The sequence below is a fragment of the Apostichopus japonicus genome, chromosome 15 (assembly GCF_037975245.1).
Source record: "Apostichopus japonicus isolate 1M-3 chromosome 15, ASM3797524v1, whole genome shotgun sequence".
In the NCBI taxonomy this organism is placed as follows: domain Eukaryota; kingdom Metazoa; phylum Echinodermata; class Holothuroidea; order Aspidochirotida; family Stichopodidae; genus Apostichopus; species Apostichopus japonicus.
The window spans coordinates 24,367,030-24,393,947 of record NC_092575.1 but is presented as its reverse complement, the minus strand read 5'-3'; the positions used below and the strand labels follow the sequence as shown (position 1 = coordinate 24,393,947).

Sequence of the window (26,918 nt, the reverse complement as noted above, 5' to 3'; positions counted from 1 at the left end):
TCAAAGGGTAGCCCGTGGGCCACATCTGGCCGCCTCGAAAGATTGCAATTTAATTCTCGGAAAAAAATGATCGGCCCACAATCATTCGCTAATCTGGTATGTCTTTCGATTGAGCATGCCACACCTGCCTCTTGTTCAATCTCTTTGTCGATATGTTCCAACCAACGTTTATTTCGGCCCCCACACCTCAGTGGCGGAGCGTCCATACAGTCAGGGGGCGGATGCCCCCCCCCCCCCCCCGATGGACTCAATGGACTGCTGGCGCCCTTTTCAGCTTTTTTACCACTTTTTACTTATTCGCGATTACTGACTTTTTTTATGGCGCTCTCATCTACCTATTGACATTTGTCACATTATCTACAAATTAGCAAGGCCCGGAATAGGTCATTTCCGGCGATCTAGGGTAGTATCTTTACTCAAAAAAAGTCTGTACGCTCCGCTCCAATCTGTGGTGGCGCTCCGCTTAGATAGTGTCGAAAGCGCCCCTACAGACCATTCTGGTCCCCCCTAACCAAAAACTCTTAGCTCCGCCACTGCCACACCCCCCCCCCCCCTTCTATCTCCCTCTCTCTCCACCTCTCTCTCTCTGAGAAGATGTGGCTGTGGGTCTCTTGGAGTCCGGCCCAAGTCCGAGAGGCGTGCAGGGCTGAGAATGAAACAAAAACAGTGTATAGCATGCATGCACATAAAAGTTTCACTAGAATATTTGGATTCAAGCCAGGAATCGAGGACAACTTTGACACACCTTATTCTAACGTGTTGCAATGAGACGCAATAGAAACTGAAATACTAAGTGACTTACAAAGGGAAAATCACGAAACTCTTATCTAAGTAATGACTACATTCAAGCAGTAGAAAGGTTTGAAGAGGAAATGATTCCATGCAAACAACCTATGTTTACATTGTGGGTTGTTTCGCTGCATGCACGGACGTCAGGTTATAAAGTGGTTACTATAGTGCGGAGTGTTCATATAGTTTTATATAGTGGTGGTGATTAGCACTGCGTAACTGACGTTATAGCATAAACCACGGGGATTTACGAAATAAATTCAAGTTATATCTTTCCATGTATTTGCCGCTTTTTTACTGGGACTTTTAAGAAACTTGGACTAATTCTAAAGAAGAGATTGAAATTTAACGGTGAATTTGCATATTTGACATATACTTGAGAAATTATGAAGCAAGGAAGGGTTCTTTGGAGACTTGTATTGGCCGCTGTAACAGGTGCGTTTCTCTCAATATTATGGTGATCGGTTTACATTTTACCGTGTCTGCTTTCGTGAGCTAAGCTTTTTACTAAAGTTTTATTTTGGGAATATATCATACTAATAGTACGCTTACACTGTTTGGTATAGGCTTTACAGTATGTTAAGTCATGTATGCGTGTAGCATCTCAGATAGCGAAAGTAAAAATAATTGGGGGAAAAAAGTGAACTCGTTTATTTTATGTAGAAAGCTATTGCTTACAGTATAACCACCCCTATACTTCCCTCCTAACCAGGTCACCATAATGATTCATATGAAATTAGAAATATTATGATAATACAGCCAAAAGAGAGAAATACCACATAATATTAGAAAAATGTTATGCCAGACGTAGTAGACCGAAATACTGAACCTAATTCCTTCCTTGTTTATCATTGAAAGGATGGCCTAGAAGAACGAAGAACATATACTGAGCATTTCTGGTGGCATTTTCATGTAATTCCTTGCAATTGTCACAGCTGGTATTATAAGTTGAATTTTGAAGCAAACAGGTGTGATGTTAGTATAGTTGAACACTGAGAGCAAAGTGTTTAACTTTATGTTGATGTTGTCACTTTATCGTTTGAATTGGGCAGGGTTTCAACTTTACTGTATAGGGGATGTGATGTGAAGATAGCAATACCCAGTCCCCCTCCCACTTCACCACCGAAACTGCCACCCAATGACTGTAGTGTATTCATATGTTTATGAATAATCATTTTGAAGAAGAAAATTCGCTTACATACATTTTAAAGAGAAGCATAAAACAAAATTGATGACATAAATTTGTCGCCCTTTACTATATCCCTTGAACTTGTAGTCCATGATTCTATACCGAGCCACTTGGTTCATTTGGAGATGTTTCATATATAACATCGTTTGGCGAAACTACAGTTATGTGGCTTGGAAGAGGGGAGATGGAATGTGAGCCTTCATTTGTGCATATACCCAAAAAGGATTTACTTATTCCCGATTTAACCTGAAAGCCACTTTTCATTTTGTATATATATATAGAAGCTTAAACGGACCGAAATATATCTCTTGTTTCTTGTCCCATATCATATCTTATTTGATTGTTTATTATACAACAAAAATGTAAAGCATTCTTTGAATTAAATTAAATTTCTTTATTTCCTTTTTTACAGTTACACTGTGCTATGGCCAAGTAAATAGTAAGTCAACTGTCTATCTGTCTGTGTATCTGTATGTATGTCTGCTTGCTTAACAACCTTTGTGACTGTGCATGTCAAATTGTTCCTCTCTCCTCCGCCCCTATATTTATGTATTTTTCAATAGTAATTTAATAATAGCTGAGGTGGACTTCGGAATTCAAAATTACTGCTATATTGTTTTTTATAATCAGCACACTATATATGCTGTGCTTTGGCACGGAAAATCAAAGTGATCCCATGACGTCATAGGACCCATCGGTTCCTTTACATCGAAGCTGTGACCATGTGGCCGTGTCGATGACTTGCTTATAATACAGAATCACTGATATTCTTTCTCACATATCAAATCACTTTCAAGGAGACACCAAACCAACCGTCATTATTGGTCTATGTGATAAAGATAAATATCATGAAAATGTTCACAAAACAGGTAATTCTATTCGAAAGATATCACATATTTCAAGGCGACAAAAACCAAAATGTGATAGAGATACCAGTGATAATCAACGTCACCAGACACCAAAGAAATGTCTCATTCTATGTGGGAGATATCACAAATTTAATGTCTCCCCACACAAATGGCTGAAGACTTGATCAAGTCAGGTATGACGTCATCGAGCCTCATTTGCTTCAGTTTTATTTACGTAGTTGTTTCCCTTTATTCATTTCAGTGTTTATTTTATGTAATGGTAATGGGTTTTGCATATGCTTAGTCTAAAATATTTGACCTCTTCACATGTTCTAATGGTAGCATTGGTGTCAATGTCAACACGGTCAACATCTATCTAGAAAATATTAACAGAAAACACGAAGAGAAAATTGAACAGTTTAAGAATCCAGTGCCGCTATGATATACTTACAACATGAGAGCTCTCAGATAAGACTTATGAACTATAGAATATAGCCCTTGAGCGGAAGAAGATTTTTTCTCAGCCGTTTGGAAGAGGTTATCTTCGCAAAGATTTTTGTCATACAAGCCAAAGAAGATGGTTGGATGTGTCCACTTCAAGCACGAACATATATGGTTTCCTGACGTTATTAACTTTAAATCTTTTGCAATACTTTTATTTTCTTCATCATAGGCACATCATGGTGTCAAAGGTTATAAAGGGCAAAACTAAACTATAACTGTTGTTTTTGTTTTCGCATTACACTCTTGTCAAAATGTAAGAATGACCCGCCATATTCTCATCACCCCTGTAGATAATTATTCAATTAATTCCAAAATGTCCAAGGTCAGCAGGTCAATAGAGGTTATTTGTTACAGTCGGTTAGACTACGTGTGTGTTGTTGTAGTACCTGTCATGTACCGCAAAACCAGAGGGCTTTAGTAACGGAATGGGTACATGTATTTTGTCTTTGTGCTGTTGAACCTCAATAAAATAACAACCAAGTTTTTGTTAAAGTTTGTAACATGCATGGGTTACGTACTGATTATTTTCTCTCTTTACAGAAACAGAAAGAGCATGTGAAAGAAGCACTCTACACTTGAGTTGCAATAATAGCAAAGTCATACATATTCATGATGCTCTTTATGGCCGAACGTCAGACAAATTCTGTGGGAATAGAGTAAGTAAACATCGTGACTTACCGAAATAAAGTGCTTCCTTAATGCTTTACACACACACACACACACACGCACACACACACACACATATATATATATATATATATATATATATATATATATATAAGAAATGAATGTGTAGCAAGTGGTATGACAGATATATAGTAAATCAATAAAGAATAACACACCAGAAAAATTCCACTTCACGACCGGTTTCGTCCTTTTGGGACTCATCAGGCGAAGGTAGGAATCGAACCCCGGATCTTCTTGTCACGAACCTAAGCCCGTACCACCCAAGGGTAATATGCCCTTAATGACAGTTATTCAAAGCCAATTTATACGCTTTAACACACCAGTAGAATCACTGTGGTCGAGTGGTACGGGCTTAGGTTCGTGACACGAAGACCCGGGGTTCGATTCCTACCATCGCCTGATGAGTCCCAAAAGGACGAAACCGGTCGTGAAGTGGAATTTTTCTGGTGTGTTATTCTTTATTGATTTATTATATATATATATATATATATATATATATATATATATATATATATATATTATATATATATATATATATATATATATATATATATATATATATATATATGCAGTTAGTGGAGCAAGTGTTAAACTATTCTCTATATTTGCCATATCCGTAGAGTTGCCTGTTTTATATTCTAACTATATTCATTTATGTATTCCATTGATTGATACGACACCCTACATGCTAGATAAAGGCTGAAATTCTGTTACCACGATCACTTTGGTCCTTAGCAGTTTGTCAATAGAGATATAATGGTAATCATTCGTGGGGATAGATAGCCATGTAATGTCACATGGAGGTATACCCACAGTAGGGATACATGATGAGAGACATGTTGGATGTTGAGTCAGCATACCAATATACTACTCAGCTAATATGAATGGCGTAATGTTAGTTCTTCGTGTATTATTCTTATGGACTGTATCAGTTTCAAAAATGTACATAGATTGTTAAACCGCTCGGCAATTCGTCCGACAATTTCTGTTTACGCTATCCGTAACCGCTGGAACGTTACAATAAAGGCCTATACTAAACGTCTTCTCTTGAAATAAAATTATATCCTCTTTTCCTCTCTTTTCCATTAAGCATTACATGTACTACCCACACTCTCATTAGCTTGGTTTATATTCAGATATTGCTATGTATATAGTATTATTTGTACATATTAGTTGACTCTCAGCATGCACTTTATACGCTTTTATCATAATTATTTAAGGAAATTGATTTGCCAATTTGTACACTTTTATGAAATACAAATATGACAGAGAAGTTAAATTTAATCTGACGAAATACGTAAACTAACGATAGAGCCCTTATGATATACATCAAATAAAGATAGAGCCCTTATGAAATACATCAAATAACGATAGAGCCCTTATGAATTACATCAAATAAAGATAGAGCCCTTGTGAAATACGTCAAATAACGATAGAGTCCTTATGAAATAAATCAAATAAAGATAGAGCCCTTATGAATTACATCAAATAAAGATAGAGCCCTTGTGAAATACATCAAACAACGATAGAGTCCTTACGAAATACATCAAATAAAGATAGAGCCTTTATGAAATACATCAAATCATAAGATAGAGCCCTTGTGAAATACATAAAATAACGATAGAGCCCTTATGAAATAAATCAAATAAAGATAGAGCCCTTATGAATTACATCAAATAAAGATAGAGCCCTTGTGAAATACATCAAATAACGATAGAGTCCTTACAAAATACATCAAATAAAGATAGGGCCTTTATGAAATACATCAAATGAAGATAGAGCCCTTATGAAATACATCAAATAAAGATAGAGCTTTTATGAAGAGCAGCTAATCATGTCCATTCATCTGTGTTCATTTATGTTAATCTATGTTCATTTTTGTTCAAATCAGGAGCCCCCAGTGGGTGGTTGTGGAGCAGAAAATTCACTATCAATCGTTAAAGAAGAGTGTGAAAACCAAACTAGTTGCTCTGTGAAAGCGACTAATGATGTTTTTGGTGATCCGTGCCGAACCTTCCCAAAGTACTTAGAGGTTTTCTACTCTTGTGGTAAGCCTTACTTTTAACCAAGCATAATAAGGCTGGTTGGGGAGGGAAGGGGGTGTTACAGCTCTACAAAAGCGGTCCTCTATAGAATAATTTAATCAGTCAAAGTATATATGGGATTAAAAATGTCTTCTCATTTTCTAAAAATACTTACAGGGAAAAAAAAGAACAATTTGAAAATTGGGCGTGCCCGACCAAAACAAAAACCATATCGAAGCAAACAACGTCTTTTGTAAAATAAAGATAAAGTATTTTTCCCGTAGTTGTCGAAGAACTCTCTCCCTTGATATATAAACCTGGACACGATCAATCGTGGTGACGTCACTCAATGTAAGATCATCAGGCAAAATAATCATAATAGTCACGTGATCGCAGCCTTGATTTTTATAAGCTGGGGGAGCCATTGGGGTCAACCTGATATATGTAGTGACGCGGGAACTATTCTTTTGTGTTCCAGCCTTTGCTTGAGTGTATCTATGTATCATACCAAACGCCCAATATGTATGAGGATAGATTTGTTTAAGTTGTTCTGAAATTCCTTTTCTGAACAGTTAGAATATGTGGTCTTAACGACAAATGCAATAAAACAACAGAGGTCTGCATGAGTGATGGCGGCGTTGACGTTCTTTGCATCTGCGGAGAAGACTACGAGAAAGTCGAAGATGTTTGTAAAGGTAAGTGAATTTGCTGACCTATAGAGTTATTGAATGTATACTTTCATTACATGTATACCTTTATTACATGCATACTGTTATTACATGTATACTGTTATTACATGCATACTGTTATATCATGTATACTTTTATTACATGAACACTGTTATTACTTACATGATGTTATTGCATGTATACTGTTATTACATGTATACTTTTATTAAATGCATACTGTTATTTCATCCATTATGTCAATATCATGTGTCCTGTTATCGTATGGATATTGCAATTGTATTAAGTATATACAGTTATAGCATGCTTTATTTCATATGTACGGTTAGTACATGAATTCGGATATATCATTAATACTGATTATACATATTTACCGTTATTGTGTATATACACTGATATTGTGTGGACACTGCTATAACATGTGAACTGTTTCTGTATAGGTTGTATTATCCTTTACTGTGGATAATCGCGTATGTGTACTTATTCTATGATTCACATAGCGAAACACATTTTGGCATACGTAAAGATTAGTAAAGTAGATGTTACTTATGAAAATCAATCTTTACTCAGTCGTGAATTAACCATAAACACCAGGTTTCCATAGTCCGATGCCATTTGTCATGTAATTACACAGTTTTTAAGTCCAAAGTATACATATATTGCACAGCACAAGTTTTCTAGTTTTTGTTTCATATCAACAGTGTCACAGCAAAAACAAACATCATTAGTAACGTGAAAATTAACACTCATATAGTACGGTGGCCGAGAAGAGACACTAAATTCCCAAATAAACTTCCCAAAATTGCCTTTCTCGATTTGTTTCGATGTTTAATCTACAAATTTAGTTTTTTCTTCCTTTTGTTTTCGTCTCTGATATGTTTAATTTGTTTCTGATTTCGATATTATTTTCATACAGCAATTAATTTGATGTTTTTAGTAATGTCAATATGATACCACCATTACTCGGTATCTTATAAATTTATGCCAGAGTTTAATTTGCAGCTAGGGTGAAATGCCTTACATTTCCTTATTGTTCACAAGTCCTCGTCAATCTTATTCGTCTGCATTTTCACACCCGCTGGTCATGGTTGAACTACAACAGTTCTATAGTTGCTTCAAACAAACGTTCACTTCTCTGTTAACACACGACGTAGTATAGGTAACCGTGTACGTTGCTGTTCTTTTCTCAATATACATATTAGCACGTAGCTAGACACCTATACTTGTTTACTCAAAGATACGGCTGTGTCATGACTTTGGAGTTGTTACTTAGCGACTGAAAAGCTGTTACAGCAAAGGGTTATCTGACAAGATCGTTCGAGCAAACGTTTATTATATTCAGTATGGAATATATATATATATAAATATACAATATATATATATATATACAATATCTGAGGTCAAAACCAGAACAGGTATAATTTGACATCAGTAATTGTATTCAGCATACTGTTTGACACAATTAGAAGCGTTTCATTACAAACATATAACACAACTATGCTGTATACTTCATTTGGCAGATGCGGAAATGCAGCATGCACTGTTGTGGCGTCTTAAAGCGACACGATCGATGTGTCACCTTTAAAACCATGCTGTAACGAGTAATATGATTAACTATAGAATTGTATATAAACGTGTGATAGTTGATATTCCTATACTCAACCTATAGTGTTAAAAATCAATGGGATAAAAATTACCATTAGAAAATATTCCACTTTCCGAAAACTTTGGTTTTTTTTATATCCACAGCCGAACCAGTTCCTTGTCCTGAAGATGTTGTCGAAATAAGAGGAATTATATTAACATTTCCGCGAGGAAAGACGGGAGAGTCGATGTATTCCGAGGAACTATGCCCGCCTGGGTCAGCCAGTAAGTTTAGTTAGTCATGTTTATATCTAATGTCTTAAAGTCATACGAACAATTATACTCACTTGGCCCAAACAATATAGCCTATATAGCATATTAGTATTACACAATTTAGTATTACACTGAATTGAGACATGTATGTCAGGCTTGTTGTTCGAGTAGAGCAACATTAGTACGATAAAAACAACATTATTACGAATTAACAACATGATAACGAGTAGGCCTACACAACATTAGTACGAGTAGAACAACACGTGTTAGAGTACACAGCATGAGTTCGAGTACAACAACATGAGTATGAGAACAACAACCACATGAGTTGGATACAACAACACGAGTTCGAGTACATAACATGAGTTCGAGTACAACAACATGAGTAAGAGTGCAACAACATGGGTACGAAACAACAACATGACTTTGACAACAACACGAGTTCGAGTACACAACGTGAGTTCGAGTATACAACAGTACGAGTTCGAGTAAAACAGCATGCGCGAGGACTCTAGTATCTATTATAGATTTTCAAATGCGACGAGTATGATTACAAGTTCACAAGGCCGAGTACCAGTAGAGACAACGATGATAGAAAACGAGTACAGGTATACGGACTCAATACAAGTGTAGCCTACAATCGCTTCTTTATTCCTCAGTAAGTTTGAAAATTAACCACTGTTGATCAGTAGCCTACATATCCTCTATAAACTTAATAAGCCATATCGAGAAGTTAATACTTTCATAAAGAAAGAAAAGTTCAGACCGGAAAAGTTGATCAACTTTAAAAGAGGACCCGACAAGTTTAAATGCATCTCCGACACCACCACCCTCCCCTTCCATCCCTCTCATACCTTCCCCTAAGTCAGTCCATCTTCTGAATTTGTCATCTCAAAACATGGAAAAGGAAAGTGTTAGTTTATCCCTCATTGCTACCTTTAGTTTTCAATGTTTCTGAGGCTCTTTGAAATTTGTGTCTGCAAAGCGTTGACTACGATACGGTTTTGTTTATCATTATTATCAAAACCAGAGGAACCATTGGCCAGACGATATTGTGATGATGAGTGGGCGGAGCCTGTTGTTACGGAGTGCTACGATGACAGTGCTTTAGAAAACCAATTGGAAGAAATTGCAAATGTGAGTCGAAAAAAGTATCTTTATTTGAGATTTTAACTCTGCTTGATGTCACAACAGATGTTTAACAAATTGCGAACGTCAACAACACGCCTGGCCTACCACACTTTCATTGTAGTCTTCTACAGCTTAGGCTACTTTGCAGGACTTGTTGATGAAGATTTTGAAACAGGTAATGAATAGACAAAATTCACAGACCTTCTGAATATAAAACAACAAATGTGGGTTTGATATAACTTGAGTAATCATGTGCAATTCGAAGTAAAATTTCTATTATACAATTGACCAAAACAATGATTGTGGTTCTTTTTCCGAAGACGAACGTCACCGAAGACAACGTTGAAGAGGTCGGTGAATTGCTGCTGCTAGCTTCAAGTCAAACAGATCTCATCACCGAATCCGGACTTGAAAACATCATTACATCACTCGCCCTAATAGTCGAAGTTGGTAGTCCATCAACGGAGGTGAGTAGTTAAGCACGTGAGGGTTATAAATTTGCCCAAACAATACTAGAAGGAAAATTGGTCAGACATATCTCAATATATTTCGTCATCTATTACGCATTCAGTCACTTGTTTACAATGGCGTAGGAAGGTACTTTTGAGTGGGGGGGGGGGGGCTGAAGACTGATGGCCTGCCTGGGGCAGGGGTCTAAGGGGAGGGGGTGTCCCCCTCCCCTTTGGATTTTTTTACATTCCAGGTAGCCTCATATGCAATTTGGTGCAATATAGCACACTTCAACACCCACTCCATTTTGTAAATAAGTTTGCATTTTCACCTGGCCTTAGATGCAATTTGGTACTCAAATGAGTTTTTTTTTTCATTTGGAAATGAAAAAGGGGTTTTCTGACTTGCGAAGCGGGGGGGGGGGGGGCGGAATGATACTTCCGCCCCCATATTTTTCACTGGTTGGGCTGGCGCCCCCCAGCCCCCCCCCCCCCCCCCCGCTTCCTACTCCCTCCGTAGTAAGTTCAATTCTTTTTCGTCTTCTCTTGAAGGTCACAGACTCTGTGGTAGGCGTGGTTAATAATATGATGTCAATTAATGAGACGTTGCTAGGTGATAGTTCGGACATAGATGAGGTTGTACCACTTCTGGAAAGCCAAGTACGGTTTGTACATGATCTTAATGATAATTACACTGAACTGGTAACAAACCTGGGAGTTAGCGCTCTCCAGTTGCCAAAGACGTCTCTCGAAGATCCTTTTGTTTTTGAGGACCCCTTTATGGACCCAGATGATGACGTCATAGAATCACGGAAATCATCTATTACTCTACCGCCCTTACTTTTGGATATAATTGGTACAGGTAAGGCCTAGAGATAATGTAACAATAATAGGGAGAAAACATATGAGACTAACCGACTAACCGCTGCATTGTGTTCATAAATACGGTGTGTGGTTGTGTGTTTGTGGGTAGTTTGAGGAAATAAAGTCGCATACAGCTTAGGCTATACCAGCTCATCGGCACTAATATATTCCCTCCTAGTCGTAGCCAGTTGTGACAACTTCCTATTATGATCATACCACTGTCAACTCTCCACTCATGTCATGCTTCAATGCACTCTTATACTGATACAGTTCCTAACCTTTATCTGATAGAGACATGGTATTCATACTGCTGGCCCTGTCAATAACGAGTGATTTGAAGCGGGGCAATGAAAGGCAGTATACAAAAAAAAATACTCAAATTGTCCTTCTTTGATTATATCAGCGGGGAAACCCTGGCGAATACTTTATGTGTGAGGCTATACCCATATCTCACACGTCTGCCATATTGTTACCCTGTATAGTTAATTGTCATAGAAGTTGACTTAAGCGAGGTGCCTGTCACAGCTGCCCACCCGCTTGATATTATAATAACTGTGCTAAACACGCCATGTCAATATTTACTATTTTGGGGTCGTATGGATATAGGTATAACAGGTTTCTATCGCGCATGTGTTGTTTTACCTCGTAGAACCATGAAAGATTTCTATCATTTTGTGACCTTTTAAAAGTGTATTTGTGTCACCGTTTAGTAACTCGTTTTGCATTTGTGTAGAGAGGCATACCAATCTACACAGTGTTACATTTAAGTAACCACTTGTTTAGGGTTGAGAGAGAGAGACTGCAGAGGGGGGGGGGGTAGTTCGATATGGAGAGGCACCATATGCTTAATAATTATAATATTTTGAAGGTATTTCATTTGATTCCTCTTTGTTTTCACCCATTTCTGTTGTTTCTTTATTTTTTTCTCTCTCCAGTGAATCCAAATCTAACTTCTATACCAGTTAGTTTTATTACCTACCGCGATGCTGTTCTTTTCCAATCTGACTTGGAAGGCTCGTCAGTCAATCAGGAAGGTTCATCTGTACTTGCTGAATATGTAGATGGTCACGTGATCTCTGCTACGATAGAAGTCGAAAACGTTCCCATATTTAACCTGCCGGAGAACTCATCTGTCATGGCCAGATTCTCGAAACCCGTAAGAACAAAGTTTAAAGTTTGCATCATATGCATCATACACTGCGCATGCATGTGCACGTGTGGTTGTTCCGAGTTCCAAGCATTCAGGAGCATTTAACTATAGATATCTAAATGTCTCAGAATGGATAACCACTTTCAGAGTGGCAGTTGGAATCCCTGTCGAAAATTCAACATAGGTGACCATTATTTAATTTTCTAGCATATACAATTTTGGCAAGACTGATTACTTAAAGATTAATTTTGGTCACTAACTAAATTTAAATATGTAATAGACTATCAAAAACCAGACTACCAATCAGTCCAAGTGGGTACTTGTATAACACTTGTAATGTTTGAAAAATGTCACATATTTACATTTAAGGCTCAACAATTCTCACCTAATCATTCTTTCCATTATAAACACAACCTAACCGGTGCCTAACTCTGCCATCAGGTTTTAATATTATTATGTAGTAAATAATAACAGAATCATGACAAACATTTTACCCCTGCAGTGAGGAACCGATAATATATAGTATATGTTTATTGGTGAATATCTTTAAAACCGGAATTGCGACAAAGTCATTACTAGGCAAAGCTATAGCATTCAATTGTGTTTTGCTTTTGTTTTGATTTTTCATCTTCCTTTGTTGTTGAGCTCAGACACGACATACCAAAAACGCTGCTTACAGTTACCCTATTAAAACTATAAATGTTGTAACAACAGTAAACCACTTACTTGTACGAGTTTTAGCTGTTACACTTTCGTTTTTTGGAACGCGGAGATGTTACTCTTAACTTAATATCTGTCTCTTGTAGATTATTGATGAAGAGAATAACGAAACTGACGTCACGATAGAGTTTGTTTGTGTCTTCTGGGATTACAACCTAACTAACGGTGAAGGAAAATGGTCAGAGGAAGGTTGTCGTATGGTTTCAAATGACACGGAGATAGTGTGTGCTTGTAATCATCTGACTAGCTTCGCTGTGCTTGTTGTAAGTATTATAATACAGTTAATGCTTTGAGTGAAATAAGGAGAAAATTGCTTTTTCGCAAATACAAATTTCTCATTTACTTCACTTTTGTACTAGCGCCATTGATTGTCAAAACCGGTTTTTCAATTATTTCAACATCTCTTGATTTGCCAAGTTGATTAAAGGTAGTATGAATAGGCCCGAAATTATAGCACGCTATAATTGCTACAAGTTTTCAAAAAGCACTTTCATGGGGGTCTTTGTTTTTAAAATTGTTCCCAGACATTCTAAATGAGCACAGAAAATGATTGAATGCCCCAGTGAGGTACATTTCTTCCAAGGTGGTAATAAAAACAGGTTAAGAATTTGGACCAAATGTGATCATATTTGAATACCTGGCATATTTAAGGGCCAATACAGCAAACCTTTAAAGAGTCAGGTTGTGCTGCACCGAAAGCTCTTCGTCAAAAACAAATGCAAGCTGGATTTACTTTAAAACAAGCATTTCCACAAATGTATAAGTTATAAGCATGACACAAGCTTATAACCGGGTAGAGTTACAAATAGCCTAAACTTATACTTTGTCACGTAAATTAGTGTGTATGCACAAGATGTTTAGTGTATTAGTATACTACAGCCTGAGTACAAGCAGCACGATTCCCATTGATATGCGTATGAGTACAAATGTCGCTAAGCTCGAGTATGAGTACGTGAAATTAATCTGTCTCCTAAAATGCCTTAGTACGCGATACGCAGTAGGTCTAAAACTCCATCATTGCATGTGCTGGTGCGAATACACGCAACGATGTCAGAGTATGTGTGTTTGGAATATCGAATCACTACAATTCTGGCCTATACGCTTTAACTGTTAAGGTTAATGAATCTCACATGCGCGCTCCCAAAATGACTTTGCACCACAGTCAATAACGTAACTTGGCCCGGGTTCGGGCCCTAGGGGGACCTGTGTTAAGAACCGATTAATATAACCACCAATAAGATGAAGACTAGTATTAAAAGCAGAAGATTTTATTCATTTATATTTATCAATATCTTAAGGGCTGTTCTGTATAGTTCTTAAGGTTCTCTCCAGATACCCACCAAAATGGGAAGTCAACGAAGTGGGTGGGGTGAGGATGGAAAAATGACCACAGGATGTAACTAACAGACAAACAGTTTCTTAACAGATTTCTCTCTGTATCATTAACGCTTGTTACATGAATCGAAACTAACTGCTTTAGAAAAAAGGGAATGAACTCAGAAAAGGCTGGTAAGTTTAAGCTGCAGAAATGAAATCCACCAGTCGTCCTACAATGTTTAATATTTATCTTTTTAATTTACAGCGTATTTCCGGCGATATTGCTGACACTCCATTCCATGTGGCTCTTAGTATCATCTCTATAATAGGATGCATTATTTCAATCATTGCTTTATCATTCTCCTTGGTAACGATGTTGGTTATCAGGTAAGAAATACCAGCCTATACTCTTATCTCATTTCACATTTTTATCCCTTGAAGGTTACCACTCTTTAAATATATCCTTTAAACTTTAAAGTAATAAGATAGCATTTTTGCCCCTACTTGAGCTTTGTACTTTTTTTTCGATAATTATGAACTGCAACACAACCCAACCCAAAACAGTGGTATGATTTGAAGACACTGATAACATTTCTGCCAAATTCTTATTTTGAAACTTCGACTCCCGCATTCGTTTAAAGGCACCGCTTGAATATCCCATACACTTGGTAATGCGCGCCACTTTCTTTAGTCTATAATGGTGGTGTACTTCTTATATAGAACCGATATCAATGCGCCTGAGTGTCTCCCTCAGAAAAACTGCTGAATAGCGACAAAAGAACATTTTGTCCTTTGATATTTAATGAAACAGAATATTTATCTTTCCTTGTGGCTTGAATGCCAGAGTATACACACATGGAAGTAAGTGTGGTGCGAGAATTGACTTAACTGAGGGCAAATTTAGACCACTTTATAGGCCTTCCAAGAGCAGTGTACGAAAATTGTTTACTAGGTAGTAAAGAGAGTCTTGTTTTCAACTTGAAGAAACCTTCAGGCTCTCAGAGACCACATCACTTTGACGATGTATACTTCTGTAAGTCAATGGGGGAATTTCTAGGTAGTATGCTACATTTGGACATCATCCTAGTTTATCTCTTTGTAGGTAGCGGAATTTCATTTTATATTAGTAATTATAAGCGGACAAATGAAGCAGTCACTAAGAACATGTATTCTGAGGAAAATCTACATAGCGCCATCTACTTCCAAGCCTACGCGACACAGATCTATCGTGACAGATACTGATGACTCATTTGGAGGAATTGTTACGACTAACAAAATGTTTTTTAATTTGTACTAAATTAAGAAAAGAGAGGACGCGTGTGATGGCATATTCTCATGAAAAATTCAGTTTCCTTATCACTCTAACATGTTGGATAGCGTTGATAGAACTAAACATACATAATACTACTATGAACCCGGCAGTCTTACTCATGTGACACAGGATTATAACATTTCTGGAATCACCAATGAACTTTCAATAGTATTGTGCAAATGAAATTCTAAAGTTACTCCCCCCCTCACACCCCACCCCTCCCACCCCTCCCTACCTACCCCATTGACGTTTATTTGGTGACCATGACATAACAAAAATAAAATATTAATTACAATTTTGTTTTAGAGTCAATAAGTAAAGATTAAATTGCTGGAAATTGACGACAGAGCGCACTGGATGTCTGCTTAAAAGATCCTCAATTTTGGCCTCAATTTCAGCAAGCCCTCAAACCTTCATGCTATTCCCATACACAGAGGGAATGCTAAAATAGACAACTAAATATCTCTCATTATGTACTATGCTTTGAGGATGGCAGTAAAATGCTTTTTAAATATTGAGTACGGGTGACCAGTATTTGACTATCTAGCATAAATGCACGGAGGCGATAATTTCCAACTTACATCCTCTAAGTGAGATAACGGACCCTTTAACCCTTCCAGTCGTTTTTATTCTCAACTAGTAAACTCTCGTTTGAGTTTCACACTCACTCTATTACGGTACCTCTAATATACCGGTTAACCGAGGTAATGTTTCATTTTCTTCATGTACAGATCCATTCGAATAAAGCAACAGACACACGTCCACTTTAATCTTTGTCTCGCCCTATTGGGACTCTACCTGTCGTTCTTGTTGGGTGTCGATAGAACCGAGATACCGGGGGTGTGTAAGGCTATGACGTCATTGATTTACTTCTTCTGTCTCTCGTCCGTGGCGTGGATGTCGGTGGAGGCGTTCTCCATCTATATGCTTATTTGGAAGTATAATAAAAGCAGTATTCATCACTTGGTGACAGTAGCGGTATTTCTAGCCTGGGGTAGGTACCCTATACATATGTCTCCAATACCCATTTAGTTGTGTTCTTTTCTGTGTCTTCTACAACCATTCCATAGAGTCAAGTTTCTGTCAACCGTTCGTTCTGATATATATATCATCCATGACGCCAATATTTCTCTACAGCATTAATATTGCTTATTATCTAATAATGTACCAAGTTTAGGCTTACGATATGACATACGCTAAAAGCCTATATTTTGAAGACCTCGTTAAACGTTGGAGCATGCAACATAATGTGAAGACCAACAATTAAACTTGATGTGTGTGTGGGTGTCTTTACACAGTCTGTTTTTCATTTCAATAACACATTCTGATGGCTGCGTTTCTGTTTGTGTTGCAAAGAAATTCTATATTGAATGTAAATTTCTGCTATCCCATGGAAGCCATTTGCGTCACCATTTGACTGTTTACATTATCCAATATGCGAAAGTACTCTTTTGTGTAATAGCACCTCGCCCGGCGCTGAACTCTATGCTGCATGGGTGCGTTTATGTGTGTGAAGGTGGAATTTTGCTGGTGGTAATATGGTGCAGTCTATTCATTCTATTAAAGGGTTTTAATGTATAACACAACATAACAATGGGAGATACATATGTGACTCGCACAATTCTCTACCCATCAGAAACTTTATTAACAGTAGAAATAATCATCATGAAGAAATAGTCATTTTTTTAATTTATCTTTTATTGTTTTATTTTATATTTAGGACTACCAGCAATTGGAGCAATACTCATATTTTTCTTGGATCATGGTCATGATTACGAGGAATCAACAGATTAGTAAGTATTATTTAAAGAAAAAAGAGTTTCTTACTTTTCAGGGCTTTGTTTCTAAAGGTGACTTACTTTACCACGTTAAATATCTCACCTTCACACGACAAGGTGAACCAACGATTTATGGGGCGAACTAACAATCAGAATAGTGCACTAACATCACTAGTCAACCAGGGGTAAACCGTTATTATTTTAGCACAAGCAATAAACTCATATTTTCATATCAAATGCAATACTTTTTTAACTACCTACATGATTAATTAGCCACATTAAGTGCATACTTGAACACCGAATCACATCATGACTAGAATATAACCCACAAATGTTGGGTACTACCTTAACTATGATTATGCAAATTTAAAGTGTCCCGATGTATGTTAATCGATACAGAACGGTTATAAAGTGTAGTTGTTCATTCACAAACAGGTTAAAATAATGAGTATCAAGTAATTATTCCCACTGTTAAACACAATTTGTTCTTAATTAAGGTTAAGCAATTGAAAGTGCTTTTCTCATTGTTATTTCACGACCAATGCTGAATGTTAATTCACGGTATTTATGGTACTTTAGCGTCCATAACGTCCTGTTATTTTACAGATCGAGCAGTGAATGTAAGTTAACGATCAAGCACACGCTACATAACGTTCTCCTGTTATTTTACCCATGAAACACTGTTATACTGTAAATAAAAAACAGTTCACCTTTAATATACAAGTTTTGTTTTAAACAGTGCATTAGGGATGCACCGGATATCCGTTCCGGCCGGACTATCCGGCCGGATAGTGAGCAATTATCCGGTTCCAGTTCCGGCCGGATCTTTTTCAAAATCTGGCTGGATCTTTTTCAAAATCTGGCCTGAATTATTCCTTAAAAAGTTGTTGGTATTAACTTAAATCAATATAAACTATTTCCAAAAATTAATAAAAACATTCAAAGTAAGGAAAATTAGGTTTAAACATGTTTAATTTATATTTAATCTCATAAATGGGGTCTTAATTTCACCTTCTCTATAATATGCGTATACCTCACCTAAGATTTGCTCCTTGTTTAATACTTCTACTTCTTATTAATGATTTTCTTTTGTGTAATGAAAAAATTCGGTCCGGCCGGATTTCATGTACTATCCGGCAAAATCCGGTTCCGGCCGGATCCAAAAATTTGGATCCGGTGCATCCCTACAGTGCATACCTTCTTGGATAGATGACAAGGTTGTCTGTTGATGTCACATTTACTTTATAGGATCAAGACCATGAACATATTTGGTAACCATGAGCCCAAAATTTAGTTTCTAACGCCACGACAATCGGTTGCAAAGAATCGTGTTAGGTAACATATCTAAAAGATGTCCCGCTGGGCGGGCTTTCCCTAAGATATGAGTGCCTCTACTGATTGATATACTGAGACTTTTGAGGTGGATTGGGACCAAGGCTACCCTCTCCAGACCTCCATAGTCAGTCGAGGAGTTTTCACATTCAGTCGACGAAGAATGAGATTACTAATCCGGGCGTAGATCCCCCCCCCCTCACCCCGTACCCTCACTTCCCGCCTACTCATTATCAACCTAATAACAATTCAAGACTTATCACTAGTCAGTGCACGGTATAAGCTTGCCGATTTAAACAACCCAAACCCCTCCGGCCTTAAAAGGGATACCTTTTTAGTCGCCTCTGGACCCGCTTAACATGTTGATTCCCCTACCTTAATCAGTCGTGGGGGAGGTAGAACACCCCCCCCCCTCCCCACATACATACATACACTAGTACATACACGCACATATACACGCAGCTTTGTGAATAATATGTAGGCCTACATCTTTATACGGGTTAACAAAATGTGTATAGTATGTACATTGCACCGTCTAACCCCAACCTGCCGTTATAAACTTGTTGAAGTACGTTATGGTTTTAACATCATGTGACCATACACGCAACGCGTTTATGTTCTTTCATCACGTGAAATGACATTCTTTATTTTCCTCCTTTTTCACAGTTGCTTTCTACATCCCGGACCAGTTCTCTATTTCGGATTTCTGCTAGAAATCTTATTACTATCTGTCTGTAACTTGGTGATATTCATCTTAGCGACATATCGCGTCAGCTGTCGTAAGATCAGACAATCGGACAAAGCAGAAAAGAAGAAAGAGATTATCATTCGAATCAAGAGTACTTTTCTCTTCTGGGTTCTCCTCGGTATGGCGTGGACTTTCGGATTTCTGGCCACATTTCAAAACCCTCTCAGCCTTGCTTTCCAATTGCTCTTTTGCGTTTGCCTTTCTCTGCAAGGGTTCTGTATGTTTTATATGCTCTTTGCGCAAAATCCTGAAATGCAGAAAAGCATAACAAGCACTGTTAAACGAACCAACACTACTTCATACCAAGTTGACAGCCGTAACAAGTCGGCCTGTAGTCCGGATCAGTCTGTCGACATGCACGATATCCCGGTTAGCTCCAGTAACAATGATTACAGCCTTGTTGAACCTAAAACTGGTGAAGAAAATGATGGAATTGTTTCGGAGTGATTCTAGCAATGATTTTGAAGAATTTTTGATTTTTGAATACGCAATTTACCCATCACTGTATAGTGTTTTCTCTTTTGCAGACCATGTATATATATAACGGGACGTAAGTGTTATTTTGCGTGGGCCTGAGGTACCAGCAATGTAAAATTTTAATATTAAAATAACTGGAAATATGGTACTTGTTTTTAACAACGCAGGGTACTTTTTACTTATGTCTCTTTTAACCTGTTCAGTGTTTTGCGTTAGTCCGCCACTTCTGGTGATCTTCCGCTTACACTATATTGATAGTCACGTGATAATTTTACATAAGTTACCCGTAAATGATATACAATCATTGTACTCCGAATTGATACCTTTTTTTCAAGCCCATTTGCAACAATTGAAACGTTTTGCAACGTTTTGAAAAGTAACACAATTGTTTGGAATTATTTCTATTAAATGAGGCTGTTCTGATATATTTTATGCAACTATTTGTCAAGTTCTACATGATGTTATACGTTTATTTTTTTTTATATATTTTTTTTTTACTTTATCGTCAAGGGTAAGGAAAATGGAAGTTTAAAACTTCAGATTTCAAACCACAAGTGAAAAAGAGAAAAAGCTCAACACACACATGAACAACTATGCAAAGTTTCGTATACAATTTTGTAACATCATTTTGGGGGTATTAGATTTGTGACAACCTGATTAAATGTGCTATCTAAAGAATATATGTTGTCAAACCAGTAACTAAGAAAAAATAAAAAGAAGGCAGTTGTTGCATTTAAAAATAAGCTACCGTGCCTATGTAAAACAGATTCGAAAACAATGATGTATTGTTACCTTGTTGAAATAATATCAGATAGATAAAATATGACGTATTTATGGACCTACAACAGTTTTATGGTTAGATTAATGACGAATCCCAGTTGAGACAATTTACTTCGCTCCTCCTTATCTGTCTCCAGTCTACTTTATGCCCTTTCCTATTCTACCTAACCTTAGCTTGGTATCATTTTAGAACTGCGCCCTCTTCACACATAGAGTTCCTTTATAAACCGCCCTCTATTTCTATCTTTTCGAATCTACCATTTTTGAAGCTAAATCTTGGTAGCTCGCATGATGTTGGAAGTTTTCATGTCATGCTTCACAGCACTTGTGTTGTCAGTACGAGCTGTATGAAAATCATGTGTCTATTATAGATCAACGTGTTTGGAACTGTTCATACAATCAATAGGATAGTACGAGTGCTTTGAAGCATTAGATGGAAGGAGTGTATGTAGCATGGTATTATAATAGCGTTAGAAAATCGTCCCACCTGGCTGTACAAGGATGTTTTACATATCGCTTTAGTGGAAGTTTGTCATTGTTATAAACACGTTCCAATGACATGTTAGGGGTTGTGGGCAAACATCACAGCGTTTATTACAGAACATTACACTGGTTACATGGGCGTGCCAAACGAGACTGTGGGTCAGGAGGGGCAATACGGCTCCGGGGTCAGTAAGAGGCCCGAGGTAAGGAGAAACCTGGGTCAGTTCAAGGCTTTCCCCACCAGAGAAAAACACGCTCATAAATGAACCATACGATATTAATACAAACTATAAATGACGGCAAGGGGTCATCTATATGTTGTCCAACTTGTCCTCGGGATCGGACAATACGCTCTCCTCGTCCCCTGATGTACATTATGGGTACTGCAGGTAACATGACGTGGTGCCATTTTTGTAATATTTTAATATTTTTAGAGATTTTTTTAAACCTGTATAATACCACTACCGTATGTCGATACTGAGTGGATTTTTATACCCCGCTATGAGGTTTGTCCGAGTAAGAAATTATACAACAATAATGAAAACAGTTGGTGTTTAGCCGTATCATTATTTCTGTATTTATTGTTGATTTCGCTTATATTTATTTATTTATTCATTCATTTCATATATATTTACATACACATTCATGCATATAATTACACACATCAACATATACCTATATATATATACGAAAATGCATATATACCGAACACTAGAAGAACAGTACAATTGTTGTCGAGGCTAGCGACCTTTAAAGAAAAAGAATCAAAGAAATGAAAATTGAAGTACAGTAACGTATAGTATGAAAAAGTACAATACATGAGAAGTAGATCAAAGGATGCATGTGTATAAAACAGATACAAATAACTTCATCGGAATATTTAGCAATAAGATAGGCCTTTAATGTTGTATTAAGAATTATACACGAATTGGATTTTTGAAGAAAAAAAGTATACCATTGGGAAGTTCATTCCAGAGTTTTAAGAAACCAAATTATTCAGCAGCGGTTTACCATGTCTAGAACTGCGCCTATAATGACTCCAGAAAAGTATATTACTCCTATACGGTGTAACTGGACACAAGTAAACAATCTCTAGGCCTGGGAATGTTACTTAAAGCAGTATAGAGGGCATTTTTGTTTAACGTGACGTGTATAGATTAAAACAGATATGTTTAGAATACCAATGAATATCTAACGACACGATGGTTAATGTGCAGAGCATTGGTAGCATAACGGCAATGTCTGAACTTCTAGAATTCTTTAGAATCCTTTTAGAATTCTGTTTTTGCAGCACCTGTAAAAGGCTTATGGATTTAGAGCATTAGCCACTCCTTAGAGACCAATCTCATGTTAAAGAGTTCTTGGAGTACACACAAGAGTAGGATACAATTGAATTAGCAACAGCACGTGGAAGTGAAGCTCTAAGACGATACAAAACATGCCGGTGTTCTTTGCACAGATTGCACAGCTGGGAAATTTGGTGTCAATTAAAAGTCAAGAAATTTGTGATATATGAATGATCAACACGCTCTTTGGAGTGGAATCAATTCTACCAAGATGCAACGGGTGAGTTTGTGAGCAATCAACAACAACAAGTTTGAAGTTCCCTAATACACATTGGACCTTCCGAATGTGGTTTATAAAACTTATACGTATACGTCATGACCAACACATAATATCGGCTTATTAGTCTAATGCAGAGACCGGATTGGAAACCATTTAAAAAAAAATATCATTAACGTAAATGAAGGAAAGCAAACTATGGTGCAATTACATCCCCCCCCCCCCCCCCCAAGGAACGCCAGTGATAATGTTAGCATAGTTAGAAGAAATAACAACACCATTTACATACATTAAATGTTTTCCTATTTGAAAAGTATTGCTGGTCATAACATTGTATGCCTTACCTACGAATACCACAACTATATATACAACATGTTTGGCAAGATATAATGGTCGACTGGTATCGAACGCCTTCTTCAGATCTATAGGCAGAGATCGAGAAAGTTTGCACCTTTGTCGGCAGAATGGACGGATGCAGTGAACGGTTAAAAGGAGAGCTTGACTAAGAAGCGCTACCCTTTCAGAAACCAAATTGGAAGTCAAATAGGGTATCATTTCTGTCTCGATTGATACTTCTTATGCGTTATTTTCAATGGTCCTTTTCTAACAATTTGTTTTAGTGAGGATAAAGGACTGGTTAGTGTATAGTTCTCTGGAACGGTCTACTATCGCCATTAATTCTTAAAACAATTGGTACCGGCAAGTAGTAGACGACATATAGGTAAGAATCAGATTGACGATATGAGATAATAACCAAAACAAGGAGCCTGGGGCGGGGGGGGGGGGGCTTCAACACTTTGGGTGAGATGCCATCTAGTAACACTGCAGGTAAAAAATTAATGGCATCGAAATAGATAGGAAGCCAGAATAACAAGTAATTATCTGACCTGGTCAAGTCTCCCACGGGTGGAATTATTTCCCAAAATGCCGAGAAATTAGGATGCTACTCACACCAAAACGCATATATAATCGTGAATACTAAAAAGTTGGAAAACAAATTTCTTTATCAATGCACAAGATCATTTCATCATAATTGAAAATCCACAGAAGGCCCTGTTTTGCGCCCTCACATGACGACAAAAAATATATTTCTAAAAACAACTTTAGTTCACCACCATTCAAGCGTTATGTCCCCAACATTTCAGCAGATTTGGACAAACGCTCTAGGAGGAGTAGCAAATGACCTTCAATTTATAAAATGTGGTCGCATGTATATGAAGAAATAACTTCTGCTTCTGTAATATACTCGATAAAAACCCCTCTCATGTATCACAATGAGGATGTTGGTGCGCAGCGCAGCAGTGCTAATAATAATGTGTGGGCAATCTTGTCTTAAACACCTCAAGATTATAGGGCTCTCTTTAACGGCCAAGGATTGTGTATTCCAGTCTTTTTTTATAGTTCTAGGATAGAAACTATACTGAAAAGCTCGATGATTATGTGGAATTTGTGTATAGCGACCACGTCTCCCTGGTTTCAAGAAGGGATTAGTCTCGTTTGGGACTGCATTTAGGCCATAAATAATTTGGTAAAAGAGCATAAGTCTGGCCCTTTTCCTTCTTTCTGTGAGGGGTTCCCACTTCAAAGCCTTCAAGATCTCAGTGACTCTGGATTGCTTACGGAAATCACGAGTTACAAAGCCTGCATGCTGCCTTCCTTTGAATTTTTTCTATTTTCTCTTGGTCTGAGACCTTGTAAGGATCCCAAATCTGAGCTGCATATTCAAGAGTAGAACGACACATATACATATAGGCCAATTCACGTAATTCCGGTGGGCAAGAGCGCAAATTCCTATTAAGGAAGCCAAGGCTTCTGCTGGTCCTAGAGCAAATCTTATCGATATGAGTAGAGAAAGATAAATTGTCACTAAACAGGATACCAAGATAAGGTTGCGCAGTGACGCACTCCGATATTTGATTGTATATGGAGTAAAAGAATACAGATTTTGCCCCGCTACGCTTTGTAGACATCATGAAGCATTTAGAGGGATTGAATTTCATGTCCCAAAGCGTAGCCCAGGATTCAAGAGCCTTCAGATCTGTCTTTCCCCCACAGTTGTTTTCTACATGCCGGACCAGTCCTCTATTTCGGATTCCTGCTAGAAATCTTCTTACTCTCTTTTTATAATTTTGCGGTGTTCGTATTAGCCACATATCGTGTCAGCTGTCGCAAGATAAGACTCACAAACAAGACGGAACAGATGGCGGAGTTCATAACACGCCTTAAGAGTACTTTCCTCTTCTGGGTTCTCCTCGGTTTGGCGTGGACCTTCGGATTTCTGGCCACATTTGAAAATCCTGTCAGCCTTGTTTTCCAATTGCTTTTCTGCGTTTGTCTTTCGTTGCAAGGATTCTGTATCTTTTACATATTGATTGCTCAAAATCCTGAAATGAAGAAAGCTTTCCAATTCGATCCTAACAAGCGATCTGCAGGGACAAGTTCAACTCCCATCGTCGGTGGAACTAAGTCAACTTATATGAAGAAAGACACAGGCCAGTCTGTCGATATGCAGAACAACCCTACTTATGTTAGCAGTTCGAATGAGTACGAGGATATTATAATTGATTGAAGAAAACGGCGGAACAATTTCAGAGTTGCTTACAAGTTTCTGGAAACAAGAAATCAAACTATCGAATTTTGAAATAATCCTGGCCAAGAAATTTATAATATGATCGCGTGATCCGGCATGAATATAGAGGTTTATACTTGGCAGGAAATATTTAACTTCGAGAAAGTACTGCAGCGTGTTTGTTTGCATTTGCTTGTATGTTAATTTGTATTAATTATTTAATAGTATATGAAGTAGAATAATTTCTGATATACGAATCAACAACTGGGCATCACTTTAGAGGAGTCTAATTATAACAATCTTAAGTATAATGATATCCGGAAATATGTTATTTGAGATCAGATGTTACATGAAGCCCTTATGTCTTTCAGTAGTAATTGGGATGTTCTTTATAATGATCTTAACGATAAGCGTTGCTAACATTAGAAGTGAGTTACTTCGACCATCGAGCATTCCACATCAGTAAATTCTCAAAACCTGACAGTTTTATTGAGAAGGTAACTTGCACTGAAACGGAATATAATTTTCGTGTTTGTTTGCAGGTATCATCTGCTTTCGCCAAGACTGTCGTCATTTTGAGTGAAACATGTTTAATTGATTTCTTTTCGAAACAAAGAAGTCATAATTGGCGGAGGGGAGGGAACAAAGTTAACAAGGGGTGGGAGAGTGCGGTGGTGGGGGAATTCCTCTTCTCAAGTGACCATGTACTTATTACGAGTCAACCAGTTAATCATTATTACTTTAGAAACCAGTTTGTATATATACAATGAGATTATGTTTTGAAAATTGTACCCAGGTAAAGAAGATAATTGTTATGACTTTATACCCTGTCTGAAATATTTTATTCAAGTTTAGAAACAAAAACTGTGAATTTTTGTGTATAGATATCTCCACCATGCGGTGGTTCTGGAGGAACAGAGATTAGATTTAGACTTAATTGCGTTTAATGGAATAAAACGACTTGTGGAGAACTTTCGTCGATGTGTCATGTTAGTGTAAGTAGACAAGTCAACACATAGGCCTACCATTTTGTGTGTTGGCAAGATAGGAATAAGGTAGGGACTCGACAAATTGGATTTATTGACAAATATAAGTCGACGACTCGAGAGCAGAGGCGTTGGGTATTTCTGAATAGGAAGACGGGGAGGGGTGGGGGGGGGGGGGGGTCGAGGTATTAGTTGGGAATCATAGTGCCGTCAAAGGGATTAGAGCCCTAGTGATGATCCAGGGCGAGGTGAATGGGGTCAAGATTCCTTTTATATTGTGTGTTTTTCGTATATATTTTCAAGCACAAAAAAAATGTTCTTGCTTATTTTCTTTCTTTATTGAAAATTATTTCATGTATTTTTCATTTTGGCTAGATATTTGTTTATTATTATCCATCCTCTCCTCACGCCCGTGCATTCCTAAAATACAGATTATTGAAAAAATTATATCTATTAGTTGTGGGCCATTATTGGAACTAAACGCAGACAGACGAGAAATGAGCTAATTTTCACCATAGAAAAGAAAAAAAAGATTCCTACCATGGTACTTCGACGGCATACAGCTTTACATGTTATTATAGCAAGAATTGATGTCATCACCAGTTATTTATTTTAATGATATTCAAGTATGACAGACACGTTGGAAGGAAATCAACAGACAGAATAATGTATTTC

General features: G+C 37.4%; 1 protein-coding gene across 2 annotated transcripts in view; it reads left to right on the top strand.

Moving 5' to 3' along the window:
- The first annotated feature begins 580 nt into the window (after positions 1–580).
- The window catches only part of LOC139980708 (adhesion G-protein coupled receptor G2-like), a 62,273-nt gene continuing 35,935 nt past the window's right edge, over positions 581–26,918 (top strand). Inside the window, exons 1-6 of one of the 2 annotated variants that reach the window (XM_071992564.1) lie at positions 589–1,224; positions 2,391–2,417; positions 3,871–3,986; positions 5,909–6,065; positions 6,614–6,736; positions 8,477–8,596. In XM_071992564.1, the coding sequence (XP_071848665.1) occupies positions 1,176–1,224; positions 2,391–2,417; positions 3,871–3,986; positions 5,909–6,065; positions 6,614–6,736; positions 8,477–8,596 (592 nt within the window). In that variant the 5' untranslated portion in view covers positions 589–1,175. Of the gene's footprint in view, positions 1,225–2,390; positions 2,418–3,870; positions 3,987–5,908; positions 6,066–6,613; positions 6,737–8,476; positions 8,597–26,918 lie in introns of both variants that reach the window. The other variant, XM_071992565.1, reaches the window with a different exon arrangement.